Source organism: Natrix helvetica (genome assembly GCF_964273705.1).
Source record: "Natrix helvetica genome assembly, chromosome: 8".
Classification (NCBI taxonomy): Eukaryota; Metazoa; Chordata; class Lepidosauria; order Squamata; family Natricidae; genus Natrix; species Natrix helvetica.
Window position 1 is genome coordinate 1,950,384 of NC_138559.1, and position 13,082 is coordinate 1,963,465.

At 49.4% G+C, this 13,082-nt stretch overlaps 2 protein-coding genes across 2 annotated transcripts in view; both read right to left on the reverse strand.

Moving 5' to 3' along the window:
- The window catches only part of LOC309396157 (surfactant protein C-like), a 353,221-nt gene that overhangs the window by 92,914 nt on the left and 247,225 nt on the right, over positions 1-13,082 (reverse strand). The gene's annotated exons all lie outside the window — the stretch shown is intronic.
- Positions 1-13,082, reverse strand: part of ARHGAP25 (Rho GTPase activating protein 25) — a 48,410-nt gene that overhangs the window by 32,924 nt on the left and 2,404 nt on the right. The window contains exon 2 of the mRNA XM_081960980.1: positions 4,532-4,731. Coding sequence (XP_081817106.1) covers positions 4,532-4,731 — 200 coding nt within the window. The remainder of the gene's footprint in view (positions 1-4,531; positions 4,732-13,082) is intronic.

Genomic DNA, 13,082 nt, shown 5'->3' on the forward strand with positions numbered 1-13,082 from the left:
GGGATTTTGCAGTATCCTCCTGGAGTGGGTAGGAAATGGAGACTTTGCAGTATACTTCCTCTAGAGCGGGGAGGGAATGGAGATTTTGCAGCCTCCTTCCTCTGGAGCAGGGAGGGAATGGAGATTTTACAGTATCCTTCCCCTGGAGTGGGGAGAAAATGGGGATTTTGCAGTATTCTTCTCCTGGAGCAAGGAGGGAATGGAGATTTTACAGTATCCTTCCCCTGGAGTGGGGAGGGAATGGAGATTTTACAGTATCTTTCCCTGGAGCAAGGAGGGAATGGAGATTTTACAGTATCCTTCCCCTGGAGCGGGGAGGGGATGGAGATTTTACAGTATCCTTCCCCTGGAGCGAGGAGGGAATGGAGATTTTACAGTATCCTTCCCCTGGAGCGGGGAGGGGATGGAAATTTTACAGTATCCTTCCCCTGGAGCATGGAGGGAATGGAGATTTTACAGGTGGAGGTCCTCACGCTCCGAATCTGACCGAACACAGGTAAGAGCCTATTTACGGACCTACCTCGTGGCACTAAGAGCGGCCAAACGTAGACATTGTGCCGCTCTTATTGCGTCCGCGGATAACCGCCCTGCCGCCCTGTTTCGGGTGACCCGTTCCCGCTTATCACAGAGGCCGCAGGAAGCCCCTTTGCAGGGTAGAGCAGAGGAGTTTGGGGAATATCTGCAGGACAAAATCGATCAGATCCGGAGTGGATGGGCCCCCTTCAGTGGACCAAGGGAGACGTCGGAAGCAAGTCTTGAGACACCACGCTGGGAGGGGTTTGACTCTGTTGCCCCCAAGGATTTGGACAGGTTACGTGGGCGACTGCGAGCCACCTCATGTTTACTGGACCCGTGTCCCTCCTGGCTTGTACTGGCATCCTGGGAGGTTACACGAGGCTGGCTCCTGGGTCTGGTGAACGCTTCACTGGAGGAGGGGTCCTTGCCGGCAGCCTTGAAAGAGGCGGTGGTGAGGCCCCTGCTCAAGAGGCCTTCCCTGGATCCGGAGGAGCTAGCTAATTACCGTCCCGTCTCCAACCTTCCCTTTTTAGCGAAGGTTGTAGAGAGTGTGGTGGCACAACAGTTCCCACGTCACCTGGAGGAAGCAGACTATCTAGACCCGCGCCAGTCCGGCTTTCGACCCGGTCACAGCACGGAGACGGCCTTGGTCGCGTTGGTAGATGATCTCTGGAGGGCCAGAGATAGGGGTTGTTCCTCTATCCTGGTCCTATTAGATCTATCAGCGGCTTTCGATACCATCGACCATGGTATCTTATTGCGCCGGCTGGAAGAGGTGGGCGTAGGGGGCACCGTTTTGCGGTGGTTCCGCTCCTACCTCTCCGACCGGACGCAGTGTGTGTTGGCAGGGGAGCAGAGGTCGACCCTGAGGCCACTCACCTGTGGGGTGCCACAGGGGTCGGTCCTCTCGCCCCTCCTGTTCAACACATACATGAAGCCGCTGGGTGAGATCATCCGTGGTTTTGGGGTTGGATACCATCTGTACGCTGATGACACGCAGCTGTACATTTCCACCCCAAATCACCCCAACGAGGCCGTCGAAATGATGTCCCGGTGTTTGGAAGCCATCCGGGTCTGGATGGGGGACAACAGACTTAAACTCAACCCCTCCAAGACTGAGTGGCTGTGGCTATCGGCACCCCGGTTCAACCAGTGGATGCCATCACTGGCCAGAGGGGGCGAACAACTGCCCCCCGTGGAACGGGCGCGCAATTTGGGCGTCCTCCTTGATGCCCGGCTGTCGATGGATGACCATGTGACAGCCGTGGCGAGGGGGGCGTTCCAACAGGTTCGCCTGGTGCGCCAATTGCGCCCCCTATTGGATCGGGACGCCCTACGCACAGTCACTCATGCGCTGGTGACGTTCCGCCTGGACTACTGCAATGCTCTCTACATGGGGCTCCCCTTGAGATGCACCCGAAGACTAAAGCTAGTTCAGAATGCGGCCGCCCGGGCCATTATGGGAGGAACAAGATACTCCCATATAACACCACTCCTGCGTGAGCTGCACTGGCTGCCTGTGGTTTTTCGGGTGCATTTCAAGGTGTTGGTTACTATCTTTAAAGTGCTCCATGGCATGGGACCTAGTTACCTGCGGGATCGCATCTCACCTCACACATCTCTACGACCTATTCGCTCTCACAGGGAGGGACTCCTCCAGGTGCCATCCGCCAAGCAGTGCCAACGGGTGGCGCCTAGGAGTAGAGCCTTCTCTGTGATGGGCCCAACCCTCTGGAATGACCTCCCCCCCGATATTAGAACTATTAACGACCTCCGCTCCTTCCGACAGAAGCTTAAGACCCACCTGTTCCAATTAGCTGGCTTAGCCGATTTATAGCTCCATCTTTCACCTCCTGGCAAACATCTTATTGTGGAATTTTTAAGGGAATTTTAATCTTATTTGTCTTTTAATTAAATATGGTACAGTATATTTTCTACCTCCTCCGTCTATGTCTATGTTTATGTATATGTATTCTATTTTGATATGTATATGGTTTTTAATAATGACTGAACACCGCCCCGAGTCCTGCTTAGGAAAGGGCGCGGTTTATAAATAAAAGTTTGATTGATTGATTGAGTATCCTTCCCCTGGAGTGAGGAGGGAATGGAGATTTTACAGTATCCTTCCCCTGGAGTGAGGAGGGAATGGGGATTTTGCAGTATCCTTCCCCTGGAGTGGGGAGGGAATGGAGATTTTACAGTATCCTTCCCCTGGAGTGGGGAGGGAATGGGGATTTTGCAGCCTCCTTCCTCTGGAGCAGGGAGGGAATGGAGATTTTACAGTATCCTTCCCCTGGAGTGGGGAGGGAATGGGGATTTTGCAGCCTCCTTCCTCTGGAGCAGGGAGGGAATGGAGATTTTACAGTATCCTTCCCCTGGAGTGGGGAGGGAATGGGGATTTTGCAGTATCCTCCTGGAGTGAGGAGAGAATGGAGATTTTACAGTATCCTTCCCCTGGAGCGAGGAGGGAATGGAGATTTTACAGTATCCTTCCCCTGGAGTGAGGAGGGAATGGAGATTTTACAGTATCCTTCCACTGGAGCGAGGAGGGAATGGAGATTTTACAGTATCCTTCCCCTGGAGTGGGGAGGGAATGGGGATTTTGCAGTATCCTTCCCCTGGAGCGAGGAGCGAATGGGGATTTTACAGTATCCTTCCCCTGGAGTGGGGAGGGAATGGGGATTTTGCAGTATCCTCCTGGAGTGGGTAGGAAATGGAGACTTTGCAGTATACTTCCTCTAGAGCAGGGAGGGAATGGAGATTTTGCAGCCTCCTTCCTCTGGAGCAGGGAGGGAATGGGGATTTTGCAGTATCCTTCCCCTGGAGTGGGGAGGGAATGGGGATTTTGCAGTATCCTTCTCCTGGAGCGAGGAGGGAATGGAGATTTTACAGTATCGTTCCCCTGGAGTGAGGAGGGAATGGAGATTTTACAGTATCCTTCCCTGGAGTGGGGGGGGGGATGGGGATTTTGCAGTATCCTTCTCCTGGAGCGGGTAGGAAATGGAGATTTTGCAGCCTCCTTCCTCTGGAGCAGGGAGGGAATGGAGATTTTACAGTATCATTCCCCTGGAGTGGGGAGGGAATGGAGATTTTACAGTATCCTTCCCCTGGAGTGGGGAGGGAATGGGGATTTTGCAGTATCCTTCCTCTGGAGCAGGGAGGGAATGGAGATTTTACAGTATCCTTCCCCTGGAGTGGGGAGGGAATGGAGATTTTACAGTATCATTCCCCTGGAGTGGGGAGGGAATGGAGATTTTGCAGTATCCTTCCTCTGGAGCAGGGAGGGAATGGAGATTTTACAGTATCCTTCCCCTGGAGTGGGGAGGGAATGGAGATTTTGCAGTATCCTTCCCCTGGAGTGGGGAAGGAATGGGGATTTTGCAGTATCCTTCCCCTGGAGTGTGGAGGGAATGGGGATTTCACAATATCCTTCCCCTGGAGTGTGGAGGGAATGGAGATTTTGCAGTATCCTTCCCCTGGAGTGGGGAGGGAATGGAGATTTTGCAGTATCCTTCCCCTGGAGTGGGGAAGGAATGGGGATTTTGCAGTATCCTTCCCCTGGAGTGGGGAAGGAATGGGGATTTTGCAGTATCCTTCCCCTGGAGTGTGGAGGGAATGGGGATTTCACAATATCCTTCCCCTGGAGTGGGGAGGCAATGGAGATTTTGCAGTATCCTTCCCCTGGAGTGGGGAGGGAATGGAGATTTTGCAATATCCTTTCCCTGCCACGCCCACCAAGCCACACCCACAGAACCAGTAGTAAAAAAATAATAATCCCACCACTGGTTCAGATGTCAAGCTGAACTGAAGAGAAGCAGAACTGAAGTTGGAGGTTGCAACTCAAGGTTGCTCTAGTCTACTCCTCGCTGAGGAGAACTGCAATTGGTCTCCTCTTGTGTAAGGCTAGAGAAGGTAGAATGTGCCTTTCTAGGCCCATCCGTGGTTCCCAACCCTTTCTCCCATTAGCCTTCCCATCACCCCAGCAGCACAAATATGCATCCTCCTCCCTTCCTACCTGGGGCTTCAGGTCTTCCTCCTCCTTGTAGTAGTGCAGGTGTTGGCCCTTCAGCACGAAGAACCTCTGCTGCCAGTTCTTGACGATGGATCGCTGCTTCTTCAGCCAGCCGCTTTTCAAGGGGCGCTCCAGAGGGTTGGGGGGCTGATACCAAGGGCCAGAGCCTTTTACATCAACGGCCATCATGCTCTGCGAGCGAACTGGGGGGGAGAAGCGAAATGTGAGCCCAGGAGAACAAGCAAGAGGACAATCAAGGCAGAACCTCTGGCCCAGAAGCAGGGGAGGCTTCCTTGGTAGGAAGTGTCCCTTTGGGTCTCCCGAACTGGACCCAGAGCGCAAAGCTGGTTGTTGCTTTGCCAAGCCCACGCCTGGGGCAAGGAGTTTGCTTGAAAGGAAGCAACTTCTCTGAGTGGACTTCCTTTTTCCTGTGTAGGCGGTATGCTTTACAAGTAAGAGCATTTAGAGAGAAAAAAGAAAGGCATTCTCTGCAGAGGAACCCAGGGGAAACTCGGTTGACTAGACACGGAGGACAAAATGCATGTTTGTGTGGGTGGAGTCCACCAAAATGCCTGTGTTGTTCTTGCTGCATTTGTAAGCTTTTCCTCAAGGAAAAGACAGAATTCTTCACCTACCGTATTTTTCGGAGTATAAGGCGCTCCGAAGTATAAGACGCACCTAGATTTTGAGGGAGGAAAACAAGGGGAAAATATCTGCCTCTGCCTCCCAGCAATTTGCCTCCTGGCACAAACAGTGCAGACAATATACACGGTTTGTAGTGTTATATTTCAGACTATACTTGTACAGATGCTGTTACAATTGATGTGCTTTCTGGAAGTATAGTTACAGTGGGGCAAAAAAGTATTTAGTCAGCGACCAATTGTGCAAGTTCTCCCACTTAAAAAGATGAGAGAGGCCTGTAATTGGCATCATAGGTAGACCTCAACCATGAGAGACAAAATGTAAAAAAAAAACCCAAACTATCACATTGGCTGATTTGGAAATGATTTATTTGTAAATTATGGTGGAAAATAAGTATTTGGTCAATATCAAAAGTTCATCTCAATATTTCGTTATATATCCTTTGTTGGCAATGACAGAGGTCAAACGTTTTCTGTAAGTCTTCACAAGGTTGGCACACACTGTTGCTGGTATGTTGGCCCATTCCTCCATGCAGATCTCCTCTAGAGCAGTGATGTTTTGGGGCTGTCGCTGGGCAACACGGACTTTCAACTCCCTCCAAAGATTTTCTATGGGGTTGAGATCTGGAGACTGGCTAGGCCACTCCAGGACCTTGAAATGCTTCTTACGAAGCCACTCCTTCGTTGCCCGGGCAGTATGTTTGGAATCATTGTCATGTTGAAAGACCCAGCCACGTTTCATCTTCAATGCCCTTGCTGATGGAAGGAGGTTTGCACTCAAAATCTCACGATACCTGGCCCCATTCATTCTGTCCTGTACACGGATCAGTCGTCCTGGTCCCTTTGCAGAGAAACAGCCCCAAAGCATGATGTTGCCACTCCCATGCTTCACAGTAGGTATGGTGTTCTTTGGATGCAACTCAGCATTCTCTCTCCTCCAAACACGACGAGTTGTGTTTCTACCAAACAGTTCTATTTTAGTTTCATCTGATCATATGACATTCTCCCAATCCTCTTCTGGATCATCCAAATGCTCTCTAGCAAACTTCAGATGGGCCTGGACATGGACTGGCTTAAGCAGGGGGACACGTCTGGCACTGCAGGATCTGAGTCCCTGGCGGCGTAGTGTGTTACTGATGGTAGCCTTTGTTACATTGGTCCCAGCTCTCTGCAGGTCATTCACTAGGTCCCCCCGTGTGATCCTGGGATTTTTGCTCACCGTTCTTGGGATCATTTTGACCCCACGGGGTGAGATCTTGCGTGGAGCCCCAGATCGAGGGAGATTATCAGTGGTCTTGCATGTCTTCCATTTTCTAATTATTGCTCCCACAGTTGATTTGTTCACACCAAGCTGCTTGCCTATTGCAGGTTCAGTCTTCCCAGCCTGGTGCAGGTCTACAATTTTGTTTCTGGTGTCCTTCGACAGCTCTTTGGTCTTCACCATAGTGGAGTTTGGAGTGTGACTGTTTGAGGTTGTGGCCAGGTGTCTTTTATACTGATAACAAGTTCAAACAGGTGCCATTGATACAGGTAATGAGTGCAGGACAGAGGAGCCTCTTAAAGAAGAAGGTACAGGTCTGTGAGAGCCAGAAATCTTGCTTGTTTGTAGGTGACCAAATACTTATTTTCCACCATAATTTGCAAATAAATTCTTTCCAAATCAGCCAATGTGATTGTTTGGTCTTTTTTTATATATTTTGTCTCTCATAGTTGAGGTCTACCTATGATGCCAATTACAGGCCTCTCTCATCTTTTTAAGTGGGAGAACTTGCACAATTAGTAGTTGACTAAATACTTTTTGCCCCACTGTATTCTCTGCTATTTAAAAGAACAGCACTTTTTTAAAAAATAGCACGGGACCTCTTCAGATCAAGCATTTATTTTAAAAAGTTTTTTCATTTTGTTAAGCTGTCTAGAATAATAATAAAGCAATCTTTAAAAAATAGGTCTAATAATTTGAACATTCTATAGGCATTTATAGTTGTTGATTTACCTCCTTGCAGCAAACAACTTGATTAGATTAAGAAAAAAAATCTGCCTCCCACCAATTTGTCTCAAGCAAACAGCAAGTTTCACTTTCAATTTCTCCGATCATCAGCTGTTTGAGGCTGCAGGGATTGCTATAGCTCAGTGATGGCGAACCTTTTTCGCCTCGGGTGCCAAAAGCACATACGTGCGCGCTATCACACGAACTGGAGTGCCCACCCACATAACTTAATGCCCCCCCTCACCTGTGTGGACCGTGCATTTTTGCACAAGGCTTCCTCGCCACTCCCTGCTCTGGCTGCTTCCCCTTGGCTAACACCCAGTGAGGGGAGAGGTTGCTCTGCCACCAACAGGCAGAGATTGGGGTGGGGGTGGGGGGATACTCAAGTGTGCTCCTGTGTCAAAAAACCTTCCCTTATCATTCTCCTGTGTAAAGATTGGGCCGTTTTTACAATGGCAGGTGTGAGTCCAGTTGCTAAATTCCCTCCTCCTATTAAAGAGGATCCTGGGCACTACAGTCAATAGACAAATGATGAAGAGAGCTGCTGGCACAGGGGAAAGAAAAGCAGCAAGAAAAGAAGAAAAAGCAGCTTTTTCCCCTCAAGGTGGCTGCTCCGTTTCCCCCCCTCCCCTGTGCTAGCATAGAGGATCCTGCCTGGTCACTGCAGTCCAAAGGGAAATGAGGAAGAGACCAATCTGCATGAGGGAAAGACAAGTAGCAAGGAAATAAGGAAAAGCAGCTTCCCCCCCCCTCAAGGTGGCTGCTCTGTTGCCCTTTTCTCCATTTCAGCACCACTCCATGGAGCCTGCCCCACCCCCCATCGCCCAGGTCCTCGCTTCTCCCAAGCATTTCTTTGCCTATTTAATTTCCCCTCCGTAGCATTTTTCCATCGTGTTTCTTGCCGTTTTGGACAGGAAAACAAAGTTTGTGGGACTAAAATAAACTCCTTTCAATCAATAAATTCCAACTTTGCGAGATCTCTCCCCCCCCCCCCCAAAGTTGTAATTGATTGAAGTTTTGTTTTAGTCCCACAAACTTTGTTTCTCTGCACACGATGGCAAGAAACGCGATGGAGCTGGAAATCAGGTAGGCAAAGAAATGTTTGGGAGAAGCGAGGACCTGGATGATGGTGGGTGGGGCAACCTCAATGCCCTAGCACTGAAATGGAGAAAAGGGCAACAGCAGCCACGTTGAGTGAAAGAAGCCTCTTTGCTTCTTTCCTTACTGCTTGTCTTTCCCCCCTGCTGGCAGCTCTCCTCATTTCCCTGTGGATTCAAGCGATCAGGCAGGATCCTTTTTAGTAGCAGGGGGGAGGGGGGAACAGAGCAGCCAGCACGGGGGAAAGACAAGTGGCAAGAAAAGAGGCTTCTTTCACTCGTGCTGGCAGCTCTCTCATTTCCCTGTGGATTCAAGCGATCGGGCAGGATCCTTTTTAGTAGCAGGGGCAGTGGCGTAGCGTGGGGGGTGCAGGGGGGGCCGGCCGCACCGGGCGCAACATCTGGGGGGGCGCCCTGACTCGCCCCACGCCGCCCTTTGCCGGACTGTGGCCACCTCTTTCTGCGCCCGGCTCGGCCCGCGAACTAAGCTCCCCGGCCCCGGCCTGCCCAGGCCCCTCCTGCGCACCGCCTACCTCCCAGCGGAGCCGCCAAGACCCGCCGCCCCGCCCCCGCGGGAGCCGAAGGAGAGCGGCGCTGCGCTCCATCTGCCTGCCGCTGCAACGCCACTGCGTCCTCCCACTCCACCTGGAGCGCCCCGGGGAGCCGGCGCCTTCCCGAAGCCCCCGGTGCGCCTCCCACCCCCGCGGCACCTGCTTCCCTTCAGTCAAGCCTTTTCCTGCTGCCCTGCCGAGCTCCTCCTCGGGAGGAAGGCAGGAGGCCAGCATGGAGAGCCTCACTTGACTGATGCCGATCCAGGGGGCAGCTGCAGTCGGGCCGCCCTCGGGTTAGGGGGCGCAAATTACTTGCCCCGGGTGCTGACAACCCATGCTACGCCACTGAGCAGGGGGGAGGGGGGAACACAGCAGGCAGCACGAGTGAAAGAAGCCTCTTTCCTTGCCGCTTGTCTCCCCCGTGCTGGCAGCTCTCTCATTTCCCTGTGGATTCAAGCGATCGGGCAGGATCCTTTTTAGTAGCAGGGGGGAGGGGGGAACAGAGCAGCCAGCACGAGTGAAAGAAGCCTCTTTCCTTGCCGCTTGTCTTTCCCCGTTCCGGCAGCTCTCTTTGCATTGGGCTGTTTTTCGCCCTTTGGAGGCTTCAGGGAATCCTCCGGAGATTAAAAAAAACTATCGAAAATCAGCTGGCCAGCGGGTGCATGCGCACTGGAGCTGACAGGGCAATGCCTCGCATGCCCTCAGAAATGGCTCCGCGTGCCGCCTGTGGCACGCGTGCCATAGGTTCGCCATCACGGCTATAGCTTAATTGAAACCTCCGCAAGCCCCCGTTTGCTGCAAAGTGGCAAATTGCTGGGAGGCAGAGGCCAAAGGGTTGGGGCCGGTGGGTGGGTGGGGCTACATTCAGTGTATAAGACGCACCCAAATTTTCACCCTCTTTTAGGGGGGGGGGGGAAAGTGTGTCTTATACTCTGAAAAATATGGTATTTTGGATCTGATTTGTGCCTGGTTGGTTTTCAAAGAGCAGTAGATATGTGTACTACTTGGTAAAAGTACACCTCGGGGGAAAAATAGGAGTCCTACAAGAGCAAAAATACTGGGCCAAAATCCAAATGTGGTTGGAGAAGATGACGCAGCAACATATTGATCTAAAACCTGAACTGTTCTTGTTGGGCATCTTGTCCGAAAAAGATAGTAAAGAAAATGTATATTAGATTATTCATGTAATAACTACAGCTGGAATTGTATTTGCACAAAATTGGAAGGGCGAAGAGATTCCCGACAGATGAAAATGTGATTAAGAAAACGTTTAAATGTTACCCTCTTGCTTTTATTATGAATTGCATGATGAATCATGAAGTGAATTGTCTTAGCACACACATAAAGAAGCAGAGCTTGTCAAACACCCACACACCCACATCTTTACCTCTGGCAGAGATCATGCTGTCCTTTAAGTGGCCAAATGCTCTACCCCTTTTACAGATGTTCAGTGCTACCACATCTTGGCTCAGAGATTTCCACTGAGGCATCGGAGTTGTGTGTCTGTGTGTCGAGAAAAAGGCAGCCATCACGGCATGATTGAAGTCCCAATTTATTTTTTTATATCTCACACTTCTTAACTACCCATCTCCTTCAGGGAGGGGCTCTGGATGGTGTGCAATTTAAACAATGAAAAAAGTTAGCGCTAAAGAAGCTTCTTGGATGAGAAGCAAAACATTTTCAAGGAAAAAAGGAAGAAAGTCCAATTGAAAAAGCCCCTCTCCCTGGTAGATTGGTTTTCTGAGGTTGTCTCTCAGCTGCACACACACAACAAACCTAAAGTTTCTGTTTGCTCGTTGACTTTCGCTCTCTGCCTAGCAGATAAACTTATCGCAAGAGAAGATTACGTGGAAATGAAACTTCTGGGGAACTTGTGGTGTATCAGCTCAGAACTTCAGCTGATGGTGTGGAAGGATTTTGCCCCCATATGCTGCCATTTCACCCCAGCTTAGTTCAGTCCAGATCACCCAGCCAAAGAGACCCCCCTCCGGAAAACTCCTGTAACTTTTTCAAACAGGGAAATCTAAAGAAATCTAGAGTTTGTTCCTGGGTGCTCTTTGCTGGTTGCTGATGGGTGAGGCAGGAGGAAATTGAGGGTGTGAAATTTAAAAAGAAAGAAGAAAAAGTTTGCCTCTTTCCATTTTGATTTGTCTCATTTCTTTGATGATTCGTGCAAGCAATATGCCTCTTGAAAATGTGTGTGTGTGTGTGTGTGTGTGTGTGTGTGTGTGTGTGTGTGTGACCAGACTCAGCTATTGCAAGAAGGCAGCAGAATTCAGACCAATTCTCGAATACAGCTGGTCTGCCTGGAATCCACACTGTACATCAGACACTAATACGATCGAGCGAGTCCAGAGACATTTCACGAGAAGAGTCCTCCACTCCTCTGCTCACAATAGAATCCCTTATGCCACCAGGCCTGAAATTTTGGGCTTGGAGAACCTAGAACTAGGGTGATTAGGGTCTGACCTAAGCGTAGTACACAAAATTATCTGCTACAACATCCTACCTGTTGACAACTACTTCTTCAACCCCAATAATACACAGGCAAACAATACACACAAACTCAAGGTAAACCACTCCAAACTTGATTGCAGAAAATAAAACTTCAGCCACAGAGTGGTCAACGCCTGGAATGCTCTACCTGACTCCGTTGCTACATCCTCAAACCCCCAAAACTTCAACCTCAAACTGCCTACCGTGGACCTCACCCCATTCCTAAGAGGTCCGTAAAGGGAGCGTGCATAAGCGCACCAGCATGCCTACCGTCCCTGTCCTACAGTCCCCATTTATTCAGACCCATTTCCTGTGTTTATGTCCATGTTTATACTTATACCTGTTATCTTGTACACGTTTGACAAACTAACTAACTAACTAAATAAATAGAATCCCAACTCCGTATTCTTGACAAGTTCTACAGGGAAATTTCCGTAACGTCCAAGGAGTTCCAGAATTGACTTTAGCTCTCCATTTTCTTACGACAAAGCTTAGCCTCTGTTCCCGAGTCTGGAGCTCTCATCCTTGCAAACCATGACCACAAAGACTGTCAAAGCAGAGTTGGGGAACAAACGATAACCATTTTCTTAAAAAAAGACTGGAAACCTTATACTGTATAGACTTTTTGTTACTGAATTGATGGTTTATATGAAGCTTTGGAGTAAAAAGGATTTAACGAGGAAAGGAAAGAGTTAAGTTGTTGACTACCATAGAAAGAAGGGCAGACATCAAAATCCTATTCTTTCTTTCTTTAATTCTCCTCCTCCCCCCACCCCCCTTTCTCTCTCGTCCTTGGTGCTCTCTGAGCTTGTTTTTTTTCTTGCAAGAAGAAAGTTTCATTTCATTACCCAAACTCATCAGTAGGCTAGCACGGATGATGTTACTAGTTTGGGTAATGAAACGTCTGCAAGAAAACAAGCAAGCTCAGAGAGCACCAAGGACCCCACCGTTTCCCTCCTCTCTGCAAACCCCACTCCCTTCTAGCACTGATGATGTTACTAGTTTGGGTAATGAAACGTCTGCAAGAAAACAACCAAGCTCAGAAAGCACCAAGGACCCAACAGTTGTTTTTTCTCCTCTCTATTAACCCTGATGATGTTCCCTACTTGGGTCATTAAACATCTGCAAGAAAACAACCAATCTTAGAGAGCACCAAGAACCTCACAGTCCTCCTCCTCCTCCTCCTCCTCCCTGCAAACAAATGCAGAAGAGATGGCGCTGCATCACGTGTAATAGAAAAATCACAGACTTCCGGCTGTTTTTGTGTTCCAGAAATAGGATTGGTTTTTCTTTCACTTTCCAACATACCAAAATCTATTAACACTGATTTTTTTAGCTTTATAATTGGAAGAGGAGTTGGAGAGCCCAAAATAGACTGCAGTATCCATGTGGAATGGGCCTGAATGTGTAGGGCTACGTTGCATTTTAATTTCCCTGTCCTGTTGTAGAAAAATGAAGGAAACCCAAGACTGGCACAAAAGACTCCAATAGCTGCATTGGGTGTTTAAAATATTTAAGCAGGTGACTTAAAAGCCTGAAAATAACCACTTTTTATTTAAGGAAGCACAATATTCTTCTTCCTACATAGATTTGTTCTCCTAGTTCATTGCCATTCAAAGCCGTAGTCTAAAACAGCACTAATCTCAATTTACAAGTTAGTATTCTCTTAGAAAAAGCTGGAGAAGACTCCTGCATTGAGTCCCTTGGACTGCAAGGCGATCCAACCGGTCAGTCCTAGAGGAGATCCACCCTGACTGTTCTTTAGAAGGCCAGATCCTGAAG